The sequence below is a fragment of the Pygocentrus nattereri genome, chromosome 15, assembly GCF_015220715.1.
Source record: "Pygocentrus nattereri isolate fPygNat1 chromosome 15, fPygNat1.pri, whole genome shotgun sequence".
Lineage (NCBI taxonomy): Eukaryota > Metazoa > Chordata > Actinopteri > Characiformes > Serrasalmidae > Pygocentrus > Pygocentrus nattereri.
In genome coordinates this window covers 10,812,813-10,837,438 of record NC_051225.1, presented here as the reverse complement: position 1 = coordinate 10,837,438, position 24,626 = coordinate 10,812,813, and the positions used below count along the sequence as shown (strand labels likewise).

Genomic DNA, 24,626 nt, shown 5'->3' with positions numbered 1-24,626 from the left:
CAATTCAAAGGTTAAATAAATATATAAAGCACCCCTACCATTACACCTATCACACTGATATGTCTTGCTTTATTTGTAAATAAAACAAACAATAGAAATATCAGACGTTCAGGTCAGAGATTCAACTTCGCCCCATGTTTTCTTTCCATAGTATCACTGAAAGTCTCAAGTTTGATCTGCTTTGGAAACATCTTATAACAACCTATACTCCAATATTGATGAATATGATCATAATTAATAACCGTTATGCCATAAGTCAAACAATCATAGTTCAACAGAGAAGTCGATTCTAGAGCAGGAGCTTTTTCTTTTTGTCATTAGTGACTATAAAGAAAATAAAATCTATTGTTGCATTTAAAAGGATAACATACATATATATATATATATATATATATATATATATATATATATATATATATATATATATATATATATAGAGAGAGAGAGAGAGAGAGAGAGAGAGAGAGAGAGAGAGAGAGAGAGATAATATATGTATTATCTAACTGCTCTTTTGCAGCTCAACTGTACTTTCTTCACCACCCCCAAAATATATCACGATATATTTCAAGGAATCAGAATCTGATCGGTTGAAACAGAGAAATACTAACCAGTAATACTAATAACATAATAATAAGTTTTGCTATCTTTATAATGAAACAAGTATCGATATCCATCGTAAGTTCAGAAAAGCAAACTGTATTGTGACATAATTCATCATGATAACCATAAATAGTCATAGTGTCCCTATGTTACACAGTGTCACCAACCACACAAGCAAGTCTGTTTGCGATGCCTGATCTGTGAGGGTCACTCATGTGTTTCAGAGAATAATGTTTGAATTCTAGGTGGGGGAAAAACAGCAAGCTTACAAAGCCACCACTAGGTGGCAGACATGATATAACAGCAGAATAATATCTTTGCTGACTGCACTGCAGGTGCCTGCCATCAGAATCATGACGCTGCCATTACATGAATAAAGAGGATCAAGACTGAATCCACAGCAGAATATAAATGACATGTGACGCAGACAGTTCACCTCAGGCTCTGCTCTTGTAGCACAAAGCAACAAACCCTCAAAATGAATTTGATTATTTTTCAAACTGAAAAAATGGAGTAGACAGACTAGATTTCTTAATCTGCATTCAAGTCTATCAAGATAGCCTGATTGCAATTTATTCCATTCCGTTTCCTCTACGCCCCCTGCTGCGTAGAGATCTGCTAATCTAGCTAATAGACCAGGCATTTAGCATTAGTATCAGTTCAGCTTCCCACTGTTCTGACTACTGTAGCTTTACCATGAGCTGCTGCCTGGGGGGAATCTGGGCTTCACAAGAGACTGGAGGCTGAAACAGAACACTCGTATTGTGGCTACTCTAAAAGCCTTTCGCACAACAATGAGAGAAATTTGGCCCAAAAGACAGCAAACCTCTCCTTTGTTCGTGTGGTTAAGGTATTTATCTTGCTCTATCCTCAAATTCCAGGTGATTTAATATCCCTTGGATTCATGCAGGCACTGCTGTTTTCAAAACATGAGGCAGGAATTTAAAAAAAAACTGTCATTTGCTAAACAGTTCAATTGAATCCAGCAGACCTTTTAGAGCACTAATTCAAATTCACTCCAACATTTGACCCCTTTCCACAGCAAACATAAAACACAATTTCAGCCTCTTTTGGAGGTCCAGCCTTGAAATTAAATTAGAATTTAAATCAGATTTTGATTACAATTACTAGTTTTATTTGATAATATAAATACCCAATGATTTTAATCCCACTGGGAATCAACATTTTACTGATGAAGATATGACGACAATAGTAGATAATTCACTTATATCCTCCTAAAGACACAATTTCATTTTGCTTGCAATCACTTGGTGAAGGGGTCAGAAGCACAACCCACATTACAACATGTTCCACATGTTGCTGCAATTACACATTTCTACCAGAGAGGTCTCAAAATCCCCAAAACTTACATAGTGTAGCTTTAATATATCTGAGAAACGTGGCAAGCTAGCAAAGTTTTCTAGTCTTGTGACCGGAAGGTCACTGGTTCAATCACATGAGCTGACAGGACATGACTGACATGCCTTTGAGCAAGGCACCTAACCCCCTACTGCTCCCCAAATGCCATCGATAGGGCTGCCCACCACTCCAGGCAAGAATATTCACTGCCCGCTAGTGTGTATGTATGTGGGTGTTTCACAGCAAAGATGGGTTAAATGTGGAGATCTAATTCCTCTGTGTGCAAACACAGTTGGCTGATGGTTCTGAATTCTATTCTACTTCTATTCTATAACTGTCACTTCCATGGGAGCCATTAGACCTGTTTAGATACCAGTGTATTTAATTCCTATGTTAATTTTTCTGTTATCAGATGTAGGTGTACCCAGAGACCATCGGCTGTACAGAAACTTTATAAAACCACATGTCATAACATCTCAAAACATGGGGTTATTAGTATACTGGACAGTGGAATCCCATGAATGTGGAAGGATACGTCATCTCTGGTAAAAGTAGTGCCATAATAACCTTACAACTGTCCTACTTACCTTCTGGGAGACCATTTAAGTGCTTTGCAAAGCTACGCCTTCCCAATTTTCGTGTTTATTTTGAAAGCTGCTTGTTAATAGTACATTCCATATGAGACTCCAACTAATGGATGATCATATGAAGAGGGTGTGAGAATGTGACATGCCACTCTGTCTGGTAGTCAGTGAGGTAATTACATTGTTTCACAATCCATTTAGAAAAACGTCATTCATGCTTTTTTAAAGTGGATTTGCAATGTTGTAGGTAAACATGATTCTGTGCATCAACATGAACACACTGCAAGACAATAAAAGGTCACAAGGGTTTTTCTCACTAATCTTCAAAAGAAGTTCAGGCAGGGTTCATCCAATTGGAGACCAAGTGATGTGTCCTAGGGCTGCACAATACATTTAAATGTGATATCATTAAAGTGGAATTCGCACCTAAAACTAGAGTGTAAAATAGTATTTTCTGTGTTGTGCAGTACTCTGTAGCGTAACATTGTATCCTTCAGCCTCATTAGTTCATAGTATTCATGCTTTTATATCATCTTCTTTCATCAATGCTCTCTCACACTCCAAACAGAGGCAAGGTACAGTATATAGATTTAAGATACATCATCAGAAGGGGCTTTTTCTTGTCTTTAAACTGGATAATCTGACTGTAGAGACTACCACAACTCCACTGTGGGATGTGAGTAAGCATAGTTTACAACAGATGTAGCAATGATTACATTTTTAGCTGGAGAGTCCATTTAAAGACTGGCCAATCGATGAGAATGTTCAATGCATAATTTGGAGGGCTTATTTGCACATTGCAGCCTTCTGTGATATCAATACAACAAAAGATAATGTTGCAATAATGACTGACAAACGATATACAGCACAGCCCAACTGTAGCCTGAACTCTACATTATATGTTATAGAACACCCTTATGAAATGTCCTTTTAGGTCTTTCTAGGTGTGTTCTCTAACCCAGATTCACACCAAAGCACTCATGCTCAGATTTGTCCAGCTCTGCTGTCCTTTCTCAGACTATCAGAATGATCTGCTGATGCAGGACAGCTGCAGCCAGCCCAGCTGTTGATCAAGCATCTTCTGGTGTGAGAGAAGAACAAATGGAGAAGCAGAGCGTTTAGACAAATCCACCACTCGACAAGCTGTAAGCGTGCTCCAACACAGCTTGCTGGGAGCTAACATGGTGTATGTGTACATGTGTGTGTTCCATTAATAAGCATTAGTAGGGATTAATACCTGCTTTAAAGCTCAGCTCATCAGCCTCTTGGCCAGTGTAATCATACAGTGCTCTAACCCGCACACCCGCTACCTTCTCTTCCTCCTCCTCCACCTCCACGCCGTTCGCAGCGATGTACTTCTTGGGGCTCTCCTCGTCAGACCAGTCCGAGGAGTAGTCTTTAGCACCTCTGTGTTAGCCAGAAACAAGGGCACAGATTACAGTCACATCTTGAATCATCCTCATCACTGAAACGTGCAAACCAAAAAACACTTCTTGCCAAAACAGTTTTCAGTCAAAACAGTAAAAGTTTTGCTGATACATGTTTTAAGAGATTAGATTACAAATAAGTGTGAAAACCTAACAATTTATAAGTCATTTCAATTATGAGAACTAAGATTGTAGTTGAAGGGGCATTCACCCAATTTTCTCCCCAATACAGTCATGATAAATCTCCCGTTCAATAAATCTCCGTGCAATGCCACCGAGCTAAGACACACTCTTCTTCAGTCACAAAGCGTCACCGACAGCTCAGTGTGCTAAGAGAATACTAACTGCCCATTCTGTTATGTCAGCTAACACATGCCTGTGTTGGTTAGCATTGTGCTGAGTGAGGGGGATATAATAATAATAATAATAATAATAACCCATTTCAAAGGAAAATAAGGAAGGAGATACATACACACTAATACATTACTAAGTGAAAATAAGTTAACATCATGTACAAAGAACACACCTTTACACATTTCAATGCGTAATTACTGTTTATTTGAATAAAACGTAAGATAAGAAAATGTGCCATGCCTTTTACAAACATTTTAACTATACCCAAATGTAGTAAATGCAGCAAATAAACAGAAATTGTGCACTAAAATTGGCAGAAAATTGCCATATTTACGCTTGTTTGCAGTACAGGATTAACTTCTTTTCACTCAGTAAAACTACACATGTCATGTGACCAGGGGTGATCAGACTTTTGGATATGACTGTATAATCAAAGAAGGCAGTATTTTTATAACATATACAACATATCACACTACATTTTGTTGCTAAAACACCTTGTTCTCTTATTGGGTGAGGAAGGTGGGGGCAGGTTTAGGGTAAATTTCTAATTGGCAAAATCAAAAAAGTGGGCCACACTCTGGGCAGTCTTGACTTAGACAGCTGCATTACTCTGGTGCCCTGTGATGCTGGACTTTTTAATAACAGAAGTTCTAGTTTTTATTAAGTTTTATTAAAAATCATAAATAACAAGGAAAGTAAATATAACTGGTGGTGCAACGGTACAAAATAGCATATAAACATACATACATACATTTTGCCAAGACCTTTTCATTTCAGTGCATCACTACTCAGCGTAGGATTTGCTGTGGATAAACAATTCTCTGCAGAGATGATCAAGCGTGCATTTGCCTAGTAACTGCTGCTTATAAATATGGAAAATAAAACTCACAGTGTAACAAAGAATCAAAGTAGAAATGAGGTTAAGGAAACCATAAAGACATTGATTTTGTTTCTCAAAAGTGAAAAATCACTAGAAACAGTAGTAGAGCAGATGCAAGGCCTAATTAGCAGGGTGGCTAACAGAAATCAGTTCCCACAGATGAGCATTTAGAAGGACAGAAATCATCTCTAAACACCAGCCATCATTACACAGCAAAGCAAACCTTCCCCATCACGGCTGTAGTCCCTGATGACTGGGTTATAATAAGACTAACACGCCCATGAGGCAGCAGCGCAGACGCCTCTTTTCAGTTCATTCCAATTAAGGCCTTACACAACAAGCTAATTATCAAACGTATCTTCTTTAAAACTTCGCTTAAAAAGTGCCAGGATCTAAATTGTTAAGTGATCTTAAGTGGCGAGGCATCTGTTCAGCTGTCCTCTGATAAACAGAAGGCCGAAAAGGAAGCGTGGGGTCACTAACGTTCTCTGGGATAAGTCAGTGAGGCTCTCGTAATGGGTGTCTCCTTCACGCCATCTGTGGGTTTGAAAGAGTCACATACAGACCAGACTAATTAGAGTGTATGCTGCTGTGCTTAATAACGCACTCCAGCTTGCCTGATAGTGGGACTGATCTGTTCTCGTGGTTCTACTGACATTTATAACTAAACTGATTCTGTGAGGATACTCAGAACAGTCTGGCTTAGCACCGTTTCAATGAACCATCCATAGAAACGATTGCCACAAACTGTTCTTCATGTGATGCCACAGAGGAACCACTTTTGGCTTCCTAAAGAATCTTAAAGAACCTCCACACAGGTTTTAGGAACCCTCAAGGGAAGACCCTTCAGGCAGAAACGTGCCTTCTCTTAAGACCCTAACAATAAAAAGGTAAAAGCTCAACAGAAATGCATTTATTGCAGCGTGTTTTGTCGATTTACATGTTGGGTCATGTCATTTTCCTGAAATGTTTGTAGAATCTACTTAGAATTTCCAAATATGTACATTTCTTTTATAGTAATAACAACATTCAGACAAAAGCTGCTTTTCTTTAAAGAGCTCACTCCTGGGCCCAATCTTTTTTTTTTCCTTTCCCCAAACCTCACCATTCACATCATTAAGACCCAAAAATTTTAAATCTTCATGAAATTTTACATGTTCATTTCTAACTATATTCTCAAGGATATTACCCTTGGTTTATCCAAGATTTTGTCCAAAAATTGCATGTTTTATGTTTTACAATAAAATTCCATAGTGTTCTCTAAAGTGAAATAATTTGTCTGGTAAAAGTTGTTCACAGCATCATCCAAAGGCATCTTTTTTTTAAATATGCAAATGTACATAAATGCATGTCTACATATCATTTGTATATCTATATGTAATTTGTTGTAAAACCTTTAACACCAAAAACCTTAATATTAACTTAAAAAATAAGTAAGAATATAATTATTAATAGTATTAACTAATAAAGATTTGTGATCTCTACTGTCTTAAATGATCATATCACCTTTTGTGTCTTAGCCTAAATTGGAATAGAATCTTTATGTTGTGCCCTGCGATGGACTGGCGACCTGTCCAGGGTGTATCCTGCCTTCCGCCCGAAGACTGCTGGGATAGGCTCCAGCTCCCCCCCGCGACCCTGACGGAGAAGCGGCTTAGAAAATGGATGGATGGATGGATGGATCTTTATGTTGTTATTATTACATTATTACTGCATTACATTACTATCTAAAGAATCATCACTGATCATCATAGGTTCATAGAAATTGCAGCCCAGAACAACTTCTTTAGTAATTTATTGCCATCTGCATGTGCACGTTTCATTACTCAGGAGGCATGTACATTTTTTATTTATTTATTTTTTCAGATTTCCCCTCGATAAACTAATCCAGTGCAAACAGGCCTTTAGTTTTACTTTGCTCATATTTCAGCATTGTGAATATTCCAGGAATTCAGTTTATCTTGAATAATTTAGAAACGGTTTCAGTTAGAGAAGTACACTTTAAGAAGTACGGATTCTAAAAGAAGGAAAATAAAATAAAAACCCTTTATAAATGAAAAACTACTAAACTATCAGTATCTGAGTAATTTTTTTTTTGCTAACTAATTGTCCGTCTTTTTCACATTTTTATATCTGTGCATCGCTGTGTCTTTGGGGAACCAAAAGTGGTTCTTCTATGGCATCGCTCAAAGAAAACTTTGTGGCAGCTTTATGTATCTATAGGTACACATGCATTCATATGCACACACAAACACAGGCTACCTAGAATAAGCCCACAATACCACAGTAATAACTGGTTTCCCTCCAACAACCAGCAGTGAGAAGCCTCCTCAGGGATAAGAAAGCATATAACCAAACAACAGCCAACAATGCTACAGTGAAAACATTACATTTTAAATACCTTAAATACCATACGACAATATATCAGAACCATCTATCCCAAAACAGTAAAGCACATGTACAGCATTTAGAGATTAATTTGTCACAAGCATCTAGTTTTCCCACGAGAACAAACGGCTCAAATAACAAGCCCTATTTCCTCGTCTCCATAATCACACAGCGCTGTGAACACGCGCTCCCAGAATTCAAACACACATTAAATACACAGGAAAAGCATTCTGAGAAAGTGCTGTAGCAAGGCAGTGCTGCTTACCGGGTGATGTCTTGTGGTGTCTGAGGAGCTTCCTGTCCAGCAGAGACGATGTTGGTCAGGGTGACCACATCATCGGCATGGCTGTTCCTCTCTTTGCGGCTGATGGAGCGGGTAGCCTCCGGAGACCATTCCTGATAAAACACACACACACACAAAAGGATGCCAACACAGACATTCACAGATGTACAAAAAACAAAACGACCCCCACAGAACATCCAATACAGTGCACAAATCAATGCATAAAATGAGCAAGTTAAACAAGGTCTTTTTCTACACATACAACCAGGAGTCCCACTGGTAGGATAGCCAGTCTGATAAAGTTACTAAAGAGAACAAAGAATTCAAGGCCTCCAAAAATCAGTCAACAATGTTCACAGAAAAAGTGCTGTACACTGTAAAATGGTCTAGTGAGGACACTACATAAGACAAAGGTTTGATTAATAGGGTATTCCAATGATTTAGCAAAAATATATATAGTAATAAATAATAGTAGTAGTAGTAGCAATAATAATAATAACAATAACAACAACATTAATTACAAAATAGTATCTTCATTAAGACTTATTTTGTCAATGATGAGATTTCATAATTATGATGTATAATCTCATAATTATGACTTACTATATCATATTTATAGTATTTCAATTACGACCAAGCATTGCTTACTAATGATTAACTATGACTTAGCATCTTATGATTATGAATAAAATTCTCATTCTCATGACTTACTTTCTCATGACTTTGCACCTTATAATAATAACTTTCTAATAATTAAGGCTTGGCATCTCATAATTGATTTTTAAAAAAATAAAGTCATAACTATGAGAGTCGTTCTTATTATGTGACACCAAGTCATTGTTATGACATACTATATGCCCACCCCGGCAGCCACAATTCACTGTGTGAGCAGCCCCTCCATCCATCACTACCAGCTTCAAGCCGTTTATTCATTAGCGTAGCAGCGTACAGCAGGCTTTTATCACATGGTATCAAGTGGTGTCGGACATTGGTATCTTTATGAGTACAAGTAAATGAGCATGGTATCAGACACTATCAGTATCAATGCATCCCTACTATGGACAATCTAAAAGGACAACTCCTCATAAGCACATTTCCCAGTTGCTTGGTTGGTCTTAGTTGCAGCTGTAGTCTAAAACTGTCTCTGGCTGCCTGGCCTGTTACACACTGGGCAGCCATCTGGTGGCAGGGCGCCACCACAGCATCACAGAGCCAAAAGACAGCCTTGGCCTGTATAAAGAGACCCAGTGTGCAAGGAAAAGAGTGCTATTCCTGCGCCTTTACCTGTAGAGCTGTGGGGAAAGCAGCCTCAAGGTAAGTGTTTGACCCTAAAGGTGGACACTTCCAACTGCTTCAATTAAGCATTCAGGCTGAGGGGAAATTTTTAGAACTCACTCAAGCTGCACAAACACAGACACATACACACACAGTATTCATTTACACAAACGCTGAACACTTCGACTCTACCACCATGTGGGTGGCGTGGTTAGGCTGTATTGTTGATGGAAGGCAATTTTATCCTCTGGGTCTGAGGGCTTCTGAAAAGAGGAGAGGAAAGAGAGGGGAGGGGAAGAGAGGAGAAGGTTCTGGCACAGTGAGAAGAATCTGGCATTCCAGAGGCCACTCGTGGGCCACGCACAGACAACAGCACATTCACCCTCGGCCCATTAGAATTCAGCAAGCCCAGAGCTCACTGCTCAAAATGGCTTGGTGAATGACACTCTGATACAGCTGCACTGTTTGAGCTTCTACTGGAAATGCCATATCTTTTCGCTAAGCAAATGTTAGCATGTCAGTTCATTTGTTCATGGCTGGAAAAATATGGGACTGACATTTCTGGTCGGCAAACATTATAAATAAAATGTCTTTATAGAGAAGGTTGGGGGGCAAAGTATACTGTAGCTCAAACTGGGGATAGCTCATGCTGTACCTCTAACTGAGCCTAGTTCATACTGTATCTCAAACTGGTGGACTAGCTCTGTACAACACTATACAATACTGTACAACAAACTGCAGCTAACTAAGTGTACCTGAAACTGAGGCTAGTTCATAGTGCCTCTCAAACTGGGGCTATTGCTGTTATTAAGTTAAGTTATTGCTGACTGGGGCTAACAGTGTTCCTCAGACTGGGGCTAACTAATAGTGCACCGAAAACAAGGATTAAAAAAAATTGTGTACTTCAATCTGGAGGTACACTATATTTACAAAAGTATTCGTTCATCTGACTTCACACACATATGAAATTGAGCGAGATCCCATTCTTAATCCATAGGCTTTAATATGATGTCGACCCACCCTTTGCAGCTATAACAGCTTCAACTCTTCTGGGAAGACTTTCCACAAGGATTAGGAGTGTGTTTATGTGTATTCCAAAGGTGTTCCATCAGGCTGAGGTCAGGACTGTGCAGGCCAGTCAAGTTCTTCCACACCAAATTCACTCGTCCATGTCTTTGTGAACCTTGCTTTGTGGACCGGTGCGCAGTCATGTTGGAACAGGAAGGGGCTGTCCCCAAACTGTTCCCACAAAGTTGGGAGCATGAAATTGTCCAAAATCTCTTGCTTTTGAAGTAATAAGAGTTCCTTTCACTGGAACTAATGGGCCGAGTCCACCTCCTGGAAAAAAAAAACCCAAACCATAATCCCCCCTCCAAAAAAACTTTACACAATGCAGTCAGACAAGTACCGTTCTCCTGGCAACCGACAACCCCTGAGTCATCCATCAGATTGCCAGCCTGAAAAGCGCGATTAGCCACTCCAGAGAACACGTCTCCACTGCTCTAGAGTCCAGTGGTGGTGCTTTACCCCATTGCGTTCAACACTTTGCATTGCGCTTGGAGATCTTGATCCTGTTCTTGAGCTAATCTGAAGGCCACATGAAGTTTGGAGGTCTGTAGCGATTGACTCTGCAGAAAGTTGTTGACCTCTGTGCACTATGTGCCTCAGAATCCGCTGACTCCACGCTGTCATTTTATGTGGCCTACCACTTCGTGGCTGAGTTGCTGTCGTTCCCAATCCCTTCCACTTTGTTATAAACAAATACTGACAGTTGACTGCGAAATATTTAGTAGCGAGGAAATTTCACGACTGGTGGCATCCTACCATAGTACAACGCTGGAATTCACTGAGCTCCTGAGCGCAACCCATTCTTTCACTAATGTTTATAGAAGCAGTCTGCATGCCTAGGTGCTTGGTTTTTTCATGGAAGTGATTAGAACACCTGAATTCATTTATTTGGATGGGTGAGTGAATACTTTTGGAAATATAGTGTAACTAATAAACAAGACCTAGCTAATAATGTACCTTAGACTGTATCTAGTACATAATGCATGTCAAACTAGTGCACTAATAGTGTTCACCAAATTGACACTAAATAATAGTGTACCTCAATCTGAGGGTAACTAATAGTGTACCTCAATCTGAGGGTAACTAATAGTGTACCTCAATCTGAGGGTAACTAATAGTGTACCTCAATCTGAGGGTAACTAATAGTGTACCTCAAACTAGTTCACAGTGTACCTCAAACTGGGGCCAGTTCATGCTCATGCCAGGTCCATGCGTATTCCTCCACCATCGCAGATCGTCAGTATCATTGGCTGCATTGATGCTCTGGCTCAGGTCACGGTACAAGGCCTTAAACCTGAGAGGGGAAAATCAACAGCCATTTTATAACACTTGTCTGCCTTTGTTTTCTTTCTTTTCCTCAGGCACTACAATCAACATATGCAGGCCTACAACAATTACCAGGGAATCTAACAGTTTTGTTCCAAATAAGATATTCAACACAAACATTCCTGAAACTAGTGCCTGCATATAAAAAGGTTAACAGGAGTGGTGCCAGAGAAAAGGCTGGAAATTGGGTGGGATGGAATAAACACACCTTAACCAAACACACCAGATCAGAGCGGAGATTCCTGAACGCAAATTACACAGAAGGACTAACAGCTCAACAGAGCCAGATAATTACAGAGAACACAAAAGGAAAGAATAATCTGTCATTCGCAGCAGCAACAGCAGGGTGTTCTGCTGTGTTTGTCTCCTACCTGAACTTCAGTCAGACATACGTCAACATAGGATGTACAAACAAAGGCAAAAGGACAGAAAATATTTGTTCATGAACTAATGACAAGTGCAACCACGAACTTTATCCTTGCCCCAACCTCTGTCCCAAAAGCTCTAGTTAATGGACAACAAGAAGTCGAACATTCTTTCTTAAGTAAACAGTGATAACTGACAGAGTCCATGGTCAAAGAGAACTGTAGCTACTTAGTTAACATTTTTGACATATTTGCACCAATTTGCTGCTGGATAAGTACATGACAGGGAATTATTAAAAGAGCCTCAGGGACTCTTAAACTCCTCTGCATAAATCAGGATTTGGGAAAAGCACATGCTAGGTCAAACGCTGTTTAGAGATTTTCCATGAGGTCAGTTCAAAATAGAGGCAGGGTTAACCTCTTATGCTCCAGCGTATATTTTAGTTTGGCCATCTGAATTTATGACCAAATCTTAAGGTAAATTATTCAGTAACTGCATGAAATAATTGCAAATTTTTACAGAGCACATCATTGAAGAGACGCCAACTGTTTATAGCTTATAGTTTATAAAAATGGGTCGACTTTCAGTAGAAAAAAAACTTAAACGTCTTTTATTATAAGAGTTTAAAATATATCACCCATCTATCTGACTGGAAAGAAGACAGTCACAGCCTCATATGACGCCCACCTTCTGAATGTAACTTAAAAAATATGAAAGTTATGAAGAATATGACGAAGTGCGCTTTGGAACCAACCTCCAAGGAGCTTAAGAGGCTAAATATCATCCTTGAAAAGAAAAGAAAAAAGAATACCCAATCAACATGTGATGGTCAATGACTTTTAGCCTTCAGGAGGACTGATGAAAAATACACGTATTCACCCATCACTGCTGGACAGGTCCAGATGCTGGTGGATGTCCAGCATCACCTCTTTGAAGAAACGCAGCCGCTTCTTCTCGGCCTCTTGGGTGATCTCAAACACCTGCTCCATGTCCTCCATGTAGCGTGGGTTGCAGCGGTTCAGCTCCTCCAGAGTTTTCTCATATCGCTCCTTTGCCTGAGGAACAGCAGGCAAAACAGCTATCATTAACATACTCTATAGTAACATGTGGGAAAAGCACAACGATGCTCATTTGAGTTGCCTGAGGTAGGATGAAAACCAAAGCAGGGCCTCTGGCAGGTTGCCCGTGGCTCAGCTGTGAAAAACTGGCCCCCTTCATGTATTACAGCTGTATGCTACCAAAATCCTCTTGTTAGTCATGTTATATCTTCTTGTAATGCTATTAATTTGTCATCTAAAATTAACCAAACAAATAAAACAAATAAAGACTACAATGTACAATTACATGGTCAATAAAGTTGCCTTGAATCTTGAACCAATAAGTACAATCTTGTGGACAACTCTTGCTGTTGATGTAACCAAAATTCATGGCCATGACTTAAGAGTTAGAAATGTAGTCTTGGTTTTGTGGGTTTTCACCAGAATTAAGTATTACCAGTTGTGGCGAATAGGAGCTTCTTGGTGGTCTAAAATTTAACTACAGTACATGAAACCCTGTTCCTCCAGTATCTAAGCAGTCGTCCAAGACATTCTCACTTTGCTGGAGGTATCGACATTTATATGTTTTTAGCAGTTGAAAATGTTTCTATATTTAAAAAAAAAACAAAAAACAACAAGTTTTACTCTTGACAGTGGATCTTGCCTCAGGGTGCTCTAACCTTGGCATGTTTCCCACACCAACTTGGCTGTTGGCGGTTGGTGCTTGTCTGAGTTTTCTTTTCGTTTTTGAATATCTGGATTCAGTGCAGCTGAATTTGCTTCTTAAAAGGAGATTAAAGATCCCGATCATCATATGTAAGGGAACGCTGTAGTTCATTATATTGTCCAGGTGTGTTGTATGGAAAATAACAGGACAGTCTCAATGCAATACATTCAGCAAATAGAGTATTACTTTTAAATGTCACATTAACAAAACACTTAAAAACATTTTTAGGAACAACTGAGCACAACTCCTAAATGCTTGTATTTTATTTATGTAATGTTGAAATGCATCTTTATGCCTAAAAGTACTTTATTCTGCTCTAAATAGAAAAAAACGTGTTGTAAGGAAGAGAACTTAGTAGCCGTTAAGATATAAATTCTACTACATATTTTCATATTAATTTCATATTGGGGTCCACTTACATTTGACTGCTTGTTAGTTTGAGTTATAGTGCAACAAAAATGCAACTAAAATGTACTTTTGATGACAAATATGCTTGTGTGTATTTTCTTATAGCATATTTAAGTATAATCTAAAATGTGTTATTTTAAAGACACACCTTTTGAAAAATTCAGAAAAGCAAATTTAGTACATGTAAATACAGATAAAGATTTTACTTTTAATATTTAATATACTTTAAGGATCTGATGTGCACAAAAACTCAAAACTATTAGGAGGGGACTGGGACTTACATTATTAATATTCTGTAGCTTTTTAGTTTAATATCAGGTGGGCATAGCAGACGGTCTGGTGTGAAGTGATCATTTGTTCTTCTTATTATTAGCTAACAAAAAAGCAATTACTTATTAATGGCTTCAGACGCCGTGACTGCTGAACAGTATAATTCATTGTTTATGATCCTTAGCTGTAAAGTTTATAAATGCTGGAGATGAATCATTCGTATTAAAGAGGAGAGGAATGCGACTACACACTGTAGTCTATTATGAACTAGTCTGAGAACCATTGTCTTGGCTGGACTTCATGTTTTCTTCCTTTATAGGTGTGTCGGTCCTGGCAGTAAATATCACAGTGTTGGTCCGAGTGCTACACATTTGCTTTGTCTGCTTGGATACTGCAGCATTGTGGGGGGTTTCCATTCACTATTTAAAAATAATCTCATTGTTCTCCTCACTGGCATCAACTACTTTTAAGTATACATTTAATAATACTTCCGTGCATGAGTATGTAATGGGGTTGGTCCTGAATGTTACACTGTATGCCAGGGCTGTGCACCAAACTTGGCACCAATCCAGTTAGCAAAGGATTATTCCGGTTTCCTCTCCACGTCAGCCCATTTTTCCCCACTTTATGCTTCTTGAGTGGAATATAACATTGACATTCTTACAATCCAGGATGATGACTACAGGCTATCTGTATGTAACTACCTTAATAGACCTATGGAACAGGGTAGTTTGACTGACCAACAATCACCAGACCTATTCTCCCAATTCTCAGCATGGAACAGCAAGTGAAAAGCAAACAGGCACATGTGAACAGAGCTAAAAAAGCACCCAGATGTTGGAAGAGTGGACTACAAAGGACAGGTACAACCTCACAAAACTGGTGTAAACCCTTATCTCACAGGATTGGCACCGTTATGAAGTCAAGGGAACACTTAACCAAGTGACTAATCTTTTGTTCAGTAAGCCTCTAGTACCATGATCATATTGTTACATGTCATGATTGTCATGTCATGTTACTTTCATTTGTTTTTACAGGTTGCATAATTGCACATAGTGCTTGGACCCCAATAATCACTATTTGCAAGGTATTAGTGCTTGAAACCCGATGAGCACTATTTGGCATCCTGTATTGTGTAGATGGTCATTTATGATGTCGTGTCTCAACTTCTTGAAACAAACTTTATGAAACAGCCAATGAAAACAGCTGGAACACACAAAGTGACTACGTCAAAATGACATACTTTTAAGTAACTGAATTTCCAGGATTAGTAGGCAAGAATATAAAACAGAAGATGGTTAATTAGATGGTTGATAAGGTGATCCCCCTCAGCTGACCCAGCAAAACCATTCCTACCAATGTTCGTAATTTTCACTTTGTCAGTTTTGTGAGACATGACAACAAACATGAGCTTCTCCACGCTAACATTTCTGTAATCAGCTGTACTAATTAGCCAGCTAATGCCAACAGCTGTTTAAATGGCCACCATATGATCTATGTAACTAGATTAATTTTCTCCTTTCTCTACACCCCTTTATTTCACACAGAGCTCAGTTTAATTTGGGAACCACAGGAAAAGAGAAAAATAAACTTATTTAACATAAATGTAAGCAAAGAAAATGCCCCCCTTAACCATAGATTTCAAAATGCTTAACATGCACACAACAGATTAAAAAACCTAAACATATAGTAAAGAAAGATAGATAAAGACAAAAAAAATAAAAGATCCAAGAGATATAAACAAAGAAAGACTTACAGCTGAAAAACTATATGAAGATGACAAATAATTCTGTAGATATTTAAATATTGAAGTTTAAAAACTTCATTTTTGAATAGCTTCATGTAACTGTTAAGTTGCACACATATTCTGTTGCAGGCAACTCACAACATGCACAGCTGCATAAAAGTTTCACCACGTAAAGCCAGCTTCAGAATTATCTGATGCCAGGAGATATTTGCACATTATATAACAAAAAAGATGGTACATTGTAAAGTCTTGTGGCCTTATGTCTATTAAATAAAACAAAATTAAGTTATGAAGCAACTTTTGCTCACTCGAATGTCTTGGCTAAGTTAGGCTGTTTTTCTCCCTTTAAGAAAACTTCCTTCAGTCTTGCCACATAATAACAGGGCAAGACTATACAATCACTTGTACTATACAATCGTTGCAGCAGGCAGCTTGCACTCACATGGTATAATATGTAAAAAGAGAAGCAGTTTCTTATTGTTCTCACAACAGAGTGGAAAAAAGAGAAGAGGTAGAGGTAGACGTAGGAGGAGTGATTTTCTGCTGAAGATTGTGCCAGGCCTTAAAACAGGGTGTAGAGACATCCTACAACTTGTCTGCCTTCCCAAAATAAAAACCCAGACATTATTACATGTGTTCTTAAGCATACAATGCAATTACAGACAAAACAGATGCACACAACAACAGTTCTGCTTTCTCAACACTACTACATTATCACCAAACAAGCTGTGTCTTGTCTCAAGTTCACAGAAACTCTGGCATTCCCATCTCCACCCACTGCACTCCCCAAGGACACACAGACACCAGTGAATTGGCACACCCTCGCAGGCAGTACACAGTCCAGTGAGTGCTCTTCATTCACACCTATTCATAACACCGTAGTGAAAGGAGTGCTTGAGACTAAGCAGTAAGCTAAATTATGTGGAATATACACAAAATAAAGGTAAACACCACGAGAACCACTCATGCTCACTGGTATTCACATACCATCACGTACACATGAATTTCACTGAATTTTCATCTGTTGAACATTGTCACTAAACTTACATACCTGTAAAATAGCCTTGAAAAAAGAAAAATAAATACCCGGAAATCGCTGCTCGATTCCATATTTTTGCATGTGGTGCTCTTTTGAATATAGTGAGTTGACATGCTGACCTAAAGACATTTTACCTTATCTGCCTCCTGGTTGCATTTCTCCACTCGCTCTGCGAACTTGCGCACTTCCTCCTGGGATTTGGTGGGGTCGGCCTTGGCGTGGGTCTCACGGGTCACTGCCGTCCGTTCCTCCTTACGGGCCTGGTGATAGCTCTTCTTAGAGGACTCCACCTGCCGGACATAGACCGGGATCTGATTGCTGTGTGTTCCTTTCTGAAATGAGCAGTGCTTCTAAAGCACTAATCGAGCTGGATTATTATATCATGCAGGGATTTGACTGGCTGATTCGTGTAGGATAAAAATATCTGGAATTAACCCTAAATGGAATTGCAATAAATAAATAAATAAATATCCAAAATATTGAACACAGGGCCAGGCCGAGACGGGAGACAAAATAAGTCCTATGCACTGTTGAGAGCTTCTGTTCACTTCGGTTTTTGGAAGATCCCAACAGTGTGTGGAGTGCAGATACTCATAAATTCAAATGTTATACCTTACTAGGGGTGCAGGGGAAAAGTTGATTCTTAGATGCATCGTGATGCGGATAAGTACAATTCTGAGTCCATTCATAAATGTCAAAAATCGATTTTCTAAATATTTAATTTATACCGTAATGTTGACGGAATGTAAAAGGCGGAACTTGGAAGTGGGTAAGTGCAGCGCCCGGACAGTCTGTGGCAGCACATAACAAGAACAGATGAGTGAGAAATCTGACCAACTCCCTCTGCATTAAAAGCTAGTTTAGGTCAAGAGTCACAACCCAAATTTTAAGAAGAGACATTTTGTCCTTTCAACCATCTTGGGAGACATTTAATGTCCAGTATGTGCTGATGTCCTAGTATAGAATAAAAATTAAATCGATAGTGCAGATTTTCTTTGCTCTGCTTGAAGCTTTAGCTCAGCTATAGCTGCTTTCTTCCCACTTCCACCAGAAAACTTTTCCTCAATACTAGAACAGTTTCTTGTAAAATGTCTCTCAACGTTCGAAGCTGAAATCACTTCTCGTTTGAATCTTCCCATTCCACCTTAAATTCTGACTGAGGCAGCGAATGTAACTGCTGCACCATTTAAGGTGGAATGGGAAAATTCAAAAGATAAACGACTTCATCTTCACAACTTTTTCGAGAGATGAAGTCTCTTGTTGCAGATTTAACATATCACACAATCAACTGCGCTGCTTATAAATGCGAGTAAGTCCATGTAATCAGCGCTTTCGCGCTATGTTGCACACTTCGGAGCCGAGATTCAGCATCGTCTCGAAAATATTTTACTGACACAGCGATCCCCACACTCTCTACAACGAGACCAAATCCAAAGTTATAAAATCACTGAAGAAAACGGGCAGGACTGCAGCCATTATCACAGGATCTTATTTCACCATAACAGCGCATTTTATCGCAGATGAGTGGCAGCCAGTGTCTCATGTGCTCCAAGCAAGAGCAGTGAATGAAAGCCTTCCAGTTCACTTGCTACATCACTTCCATTTGATTTATTAATAAAAGATATTGAAAGTAAATTCATTATAGATCATATACAAATACTTCGCTTTAAAAGTACCAAGTCCGTAGGAAAATAGAAATCCTGTACAGAAAAAAAAAGATGCATCAAGATGCATTGATAATCATTTTAGAATTGCATTGCAGCCCTCTGAATCGTAAACGAATCATGATGTGCCTAAAGATTCCCACCCCTATAGCTTACAATCACCTTGTATTGAGTACAAAAGTACTGTCAAGTCTATCTCAGTGGCTACATGTCTCATCTTCCAGCCACCTCAAAGAGGTTGTCTGTCACCAGGTTATTACAGGGCTGCTTTTTAATACCTTTCCTAGATGTCTACAGCAAAAATAAAACCACTTCCAACATAAAACAACACAACTCAAAATATGGCATGTATTAATGTCTATTTTACTCAAACAGATGACTCAAAACTCAATGTGACTATCGGTTTTGTTGTCATAGCATCAATAGTCAGGTTGTGATCACAGGAACGCTGTCAGCTGGATAGTTTTGGTTGGTGACTGTTCCAGATTTGTTTAAATGAACTGATTTTTAGGAATCATCTTAGCATTTAATTAGCAATATTCCAACTGGATTCATTTGATATTTGGCATATTTGACTTAATATTCTGCAGTAAAATTTTATTATGATCATGGTGATACAACCTAATATAATACAGCTATAGTTTCTGTGGACTATTTACGCAAAGTATATACATATAAAACAATTTATAGAGATGTGACTATACTATCATTTCATGTTGTGGCCTATGTTTAGACAAAAGGTGGCTAGTTTAAACATGGTAGAAACGCATATGCTGCAGATATTACAAGTTTTCATTTACCACTCTCAAGCAGCTCTGTGGAACCCTGCATTAGTACAGAAGTACTATTACTGAGAGTGCTTCTTGTTCAGCGAGTTACTGAAAGTAATTCTCTTTGGAATTATTTCTGTCAAACTTCAGACATTGCAGATTATACCAGACACTGGGTTAAAATCATTGATCTGGTCCATAATCATTTAAATTCCAGGTAAAACTAATCCAGCTCCAAGAGGTTAAGCCATGTTAAGGCAACTTAAAACAAGGCTGTGATTAAAAAGAGCTACAACATGGAGCTCACTTCTTTAAGTTTTCGGACCCAGGGTTTCTGGGCCTTGCGGAATCCCTCGTCTGCCTCTTTGGTCTCCCTGAAGCCTCCGATCATCTGCTTGTGAAAGGCATCCTTCTGCCAGTTGCGGATCTTCTCGCTGTCCTCCACGATCAGTTTCTCCTTCAGTTCCATGTGGATCTCACTCAGCCTGTCAGCCGCATTCATAAACGCATGCCAGGCCTTCTCCAGAGTGCCGTACTGCGGGCCTATGTGTTAAAGAGGCAAAGCTGTAGCTCTGTTTTTGACAAGAAAACTGTTCAAAATATGAAGTTTTGTGCTAGAAAATACCTCCATTTCATTGACTCTAAAGAAAGTGCCTGTCCCTTTAAGGTGACCACATGGTCAGCCTAAAGCATGTGCCCAGTCTGAGGCCTACATAGGGAAGTAATCCTGTCCTATATCCTCTCCTCCCTTCTGCTGAGGTCACAGCAGTGGCTTAACACACTACACAAGTCACATATTGCTTATAATATGCTATAGGAATCAATACATTACAGCTTATGTGAAACGCCTAAGAACAATGACAAAACATTACAAAAACAAGCCACCATGACGCATCTCCATGCCTGGTAACTAAATCTGTCTATCAGCACAGAGCTAACCTCCTGTCAGCTGTCAGGAATCTGTTTGGGTAATAATTAATGTGGCACTTTATTTTAAGACGGCTGGAAGAGCCCCTGTGCCCTCTGAGTCAGCCTCCAAAAGCCCGGTCACCTTTCTCCACCACGCCTCTCCATTTTTTGGCCCAGTCATTCAGCTGCTGGGAATAGGCCTTCTCGATCTTGGCGCGCTCCTGGAAGCAGCTGACCAGCTCGTTGCATAGCTTGTGGCCGTCGTCAATGCGCTTCACTGTCCTCTTGTAGTTCCCTGGCTGTGCACACACACATACACAGGGTAAGGTTAGAGACATGTAGAGCAAAACCAATTACACACACGTGCAACAAACACATGATCTGGTACTTTTTAATATTTTTTTTTTCTAGAAAAAAAAAAACATTCAAGAAAATGAAAAAAGCTGGGAGGTTAGTGTTCTCACATGGGTCACAGTCATGCTTACTATATGTACAGTTTTAAACTACTAGGTAATGCTGGTGAGCCGCTAGTTTTGAGGTGCCAGATGTGATATCATAACGATGGTATTTCGTTGGCTAGCTTACTAGCTAGATAGCTTTCGTGTATTCTCATTAACATTGATCCTTCAAAATGAATGTTTAAGGGACACTGTCCTCAGAACATGTGGCTCACACCTACATGCTTAATTGGAGTTTGTGATGGGACTGTTTTAGCCATGCTAACCTGCAGAGATCACATCAGACACCAGGTGTTTTGTTCTTTTAGCTATTGACTGAAGCTAGCTATGTAGATGCTAAGCTGGTCCCCATGGTGTTTGACCAGCCTAAACCATGTCTAGCGAGTAAGCTGATCATGGTGGTTGACAAGTTAAAACCAACTCCAGCTGGTAAGCTAGTCATCAAGGTGGTTGACCAGTTAAAACCAACTCCAGCTAATAAGCTGGCCATCATGGTGGTCAACGAGTTAAAACCAACTCCAGCTGGTAAGCTAGTCATCAAGGTGGTTGACCAGTTAAAACCAACTCCAGCTGGTAAGCTAGTCATCAAGGTGGTTGACCAGTTAAAACCAACTCCAGCTGGTAAGCTAGTCATCAAGATGGTTGACCAGTTAAAACCAAGTCCTGCTAATAAGCTGGTCATCATGATGGCTGGCCAGATAAAACCAACTCCAGCTAATAAGCTGGTCAACATAGTGATTGACGAGTTAAAACCAACTCCAGCTGGTAAGCTAGTCATCAAGGTGGTTGACCAGTTAAAACCAAGTCCTGCTAATAAGCTCTAATCATCTTGGTTAAATCAATGGATTTAACTTGTCAACCAGCATAATGACCAGCTTATCCACTAGTAGATGGTCAAACTGGTCAACCACATCTCAAAACTGGCAAGCTGGGCACCAGCTGGTGCTCGCTGAGTTGGATTGTCCCTCAGGGCTGTTATTTCTACCAAGCTGTTTAGTAACTTAACTAGCATTAGTGCTAGCCTAGCTAACTTTATTGCTGCTTGGACAGTGTCCTGCCTTATTTAGCAAGCAGCAGCCGTTAACCCAGAGCTGTGAAGTAGGTGGAAGGGAGTGGAGAAAGGAGACTAGTCAAATGATTGTTAGCATAAGAGTTTAAGAATAGTTTCAGTCTCATTGCTTTTCCCAGCAGTTACACTGGATGCTACAAGCATTAAAATGAGTATGTCTTTAGCACTATGATCATTTGGACAGGTGTTCTAAACATATGCCTTATTTTGACAAAGCCTGTCATCATCAACTTTTACTAAATTTGTACTGGACCATTTTCAGCATGGCAGGCCAGGCAAATAGCGCAGGAAATGGATGGATGGGATGGTCAGCTTTTTACCCTGAAACAGCTACACTCTAATGAGCAGAAGAGCAAGGCACAGAATCATTTTTCATCACCATCTCCTGTCTGTTAGCTCTCTTCCAGGCGAGTGCAGGCTTGACTGAATGTGTCTGCAGTAGAAGTGGAGGAGGGGCAGCACTGTTGCAGTCTTAGCCAGGGGCATATCCCCTCTTAGGGAGGCCATGGAAATTCAGAATCAGCAGGGAGTCTGAGAATTATGCTGCCGAGTCTCTCTCTCTCACTCCCTCACTTACACGAAGACATATTTATGCATGTTTGTAGGCCTAACACTAGGACCCGTTTCCTGGACCCAGTGAACAACCAATAAAGAGCTACAATCGAGTACTGAGTCAGTTAGCAGCACTAAGTACTGATAAGATTTGATTGATACTACTACTCTTAACAACACCCATTCAGGCTAATACTGTTTATGCGGTACTGTGCAAAAGTAAGAGAACCCCATTAATTTAATTTATTTATTTTATTAGTTTATTTAAATTCCAGCCAAAACTGTCATTACGTAGAAGCTACTCAGTGGCGAGGTTTAATTTAACAAGAAATTACCCAAAAACCCTAACAATTATATGGCTATATATAATAAATAAATAAATAAATATTTATTTATTTTCCAGATTTGCTTTATTAAGTTCACCCTTTGCCTTTCTTACAGCTTCCATTCTTTTCAGGAGACCTGCTTTCAGTTTTTCAAAGAAATCTGCAGGGATATTTTTGCACACCTCCAAAGTTCAGTCTTAGAATTTGGCTGCATTTTGTGGTTGCCTCAATCTAAGTGATCCCAAGCACATTCAATGATGCTGAGGTCTGGACTCCGGGGTGACCAGTTCATTGTTCTAAAAGTACCAGCAGCTTCCATAGTTCACCCATTTTCTTTTTTTTCTTTTGTCTATTTCCTTTTCTCAACAAGAGCCTCTTGAGAGACTCATAGCGCTGGGTTGTCGTCCCACAGCGGAAGGATGGACAGAAACACCTGTGGATTTTATCAGATCTGAGGCAAGAGTGAAGCTTGATTTTCTCCTCTCTCTCAAAAATAAAATCTCTAAGCACTGTTTATCAGATGATGACTGCTGTGGTGATCTACCATATCTGCATGATTGGAGAAGACCTGTTTTCTTCACATCTATTTTCTATTTTTGGAAGCTCCTGTTCTTCACTTACCTCTCTTTTATGCACATTGACTGTCTTATATCTAATCTTTACCACCATATGTTTTAACAAATAGGTGTGAAAGTGTGCATGTATGTGTGCATTTTAGAAAGGTAAAAGGTTCCTCTCACCTCCCAAAAGCTGCCGTAGCTCCCAACGTCTTGCAGGTCCCCGTTGGAAGACATTTTGGGGTCGCCCTTGCAGCACGGAATGATGGCGGCTTTCGGTCAAACTGTGGAAGGACATGAATCATGAACCTCTATGAAACTGAGCAACAGAAAGAATAACACACTATATGTGTCACAGCAAACATAATGATGCTCCAAAGACTGAAACAGCTGATTTTGCAACAAAAACAAGTTCAACCAGCCACTGCCTTACTGGCCACAAAGTCAACCCAAAAGAAAAACCTGAGCAAAGATGTTCTGACGTAACACAAGAATAACCAGAAAGCAGCTTCTACACTAGCAGTTCCAGTAACTTGGATGTATTTCACTAACATTTGACCACTGTTTTCATGACATCACGCCACCTGGCTCCTGATCAACCTAAGGATCAACTGTTACAAGACTCCAGCCCAGAAAGACAGAAAGGAAGAAGCGGAGAACAGGCAAGCCTCACCTACAAAGAGAGCTGTGTGTTTCTGACAAAGCGAGGAACGTCTGCTCTACCCTAGTCTGGGTGCGTCAGGGTGGCTAAAGATAATGTTCGTCGCCTGGAGAGCTCCACCATGGTCATTCAGGCGCTTGCATCCATTCATATGCCCAACTGAGAGAATTCCATCACTCACAAAGCCAAAGGAAACTCCCGTCAGCTGCTTCACTCATGCTCTGAAAATAACCTGTGTTTATTACTGCACCAACTGTTGGCAAGAGCACCTCAAGCCTCTGCTTCTGAATAAACTGACTTCTGAACAAGCTATGCTTTTGGTCCAAATGAGGAGAATGGAAGCAGAATAAAACCCGATGACCCTTGTGCAGACTTTTCCTGTAATGCTCAGTATTTACAGTACCTCATGGTCAGGGCCCGGAGTTGTATTGTTGGAGCCAAGGTCATTTAGCCTGGCTTCCTTACACAGACACAGCAAGCAACCAGGAGAGCAAAAGCTTCATTAAGAGCATCTGCTTCTAA

At 39.7% G+C, this 24,626-nt stretch overlaps 1 protein-coding gene across 7 annotated transcripts in view; it reads right to left on the bottom strand.

Moving 5' to 3' along the window:
* Positions 1-24,626, bottom strand: part of pacsin3 (protein kinase C and casein kinase substrate in neurons 3) — a 44,363-nt gene that overhangs the window by 2,169 nt on the left and 17,568 nt on the right. For 4 of the 7 annotated variants that reach the window (XM_017684656.2, XM_017684657.2, XM_017684659.2 and 1 more), the window contains 9 exons: positions 23,627-23,727; positions 20,624-20,780; positions 19,880-20,115; positions 17,273-17,428; positions 12,790-12,965; positions 11,392-11,512; positions 7,858-7,988; positions 5,688-5,741; positions 3,781-3,950 (listed from right to left, as the gene is read on the bottom strand). In XM_017684656.2, the coding sequence (XP_017540145.1) occupies positions 3,781-3,950; positions 5,688-5,741; positions 7,858-7,988; positions 11,392-11,512; positions 12,790-12,965; positions 17,273-17,428; positions 19,880-20,115; positions 20,624-20,780; positions 23,627-23,680 (1,255 nt within the window). In that variant the 5' untranslated portion in view covers positions 23,681-23,727. The remainder of the gene's footprint in view (positions 1-3,780; positions 3,951-5,687; positions 5,742-7,857; positions 7,989-11,391; positions 11,513-12,789; positions 12,966-17,272; positions 17,429-19,879; positions 20,116-20,623; positions 20,781-23,626; positions 23,728-24,626) is intronic. The other 3 variants (XM_017684662.2, XM_037545318.1, XM_017684661.2) reach the window with 3 other exon arrangements.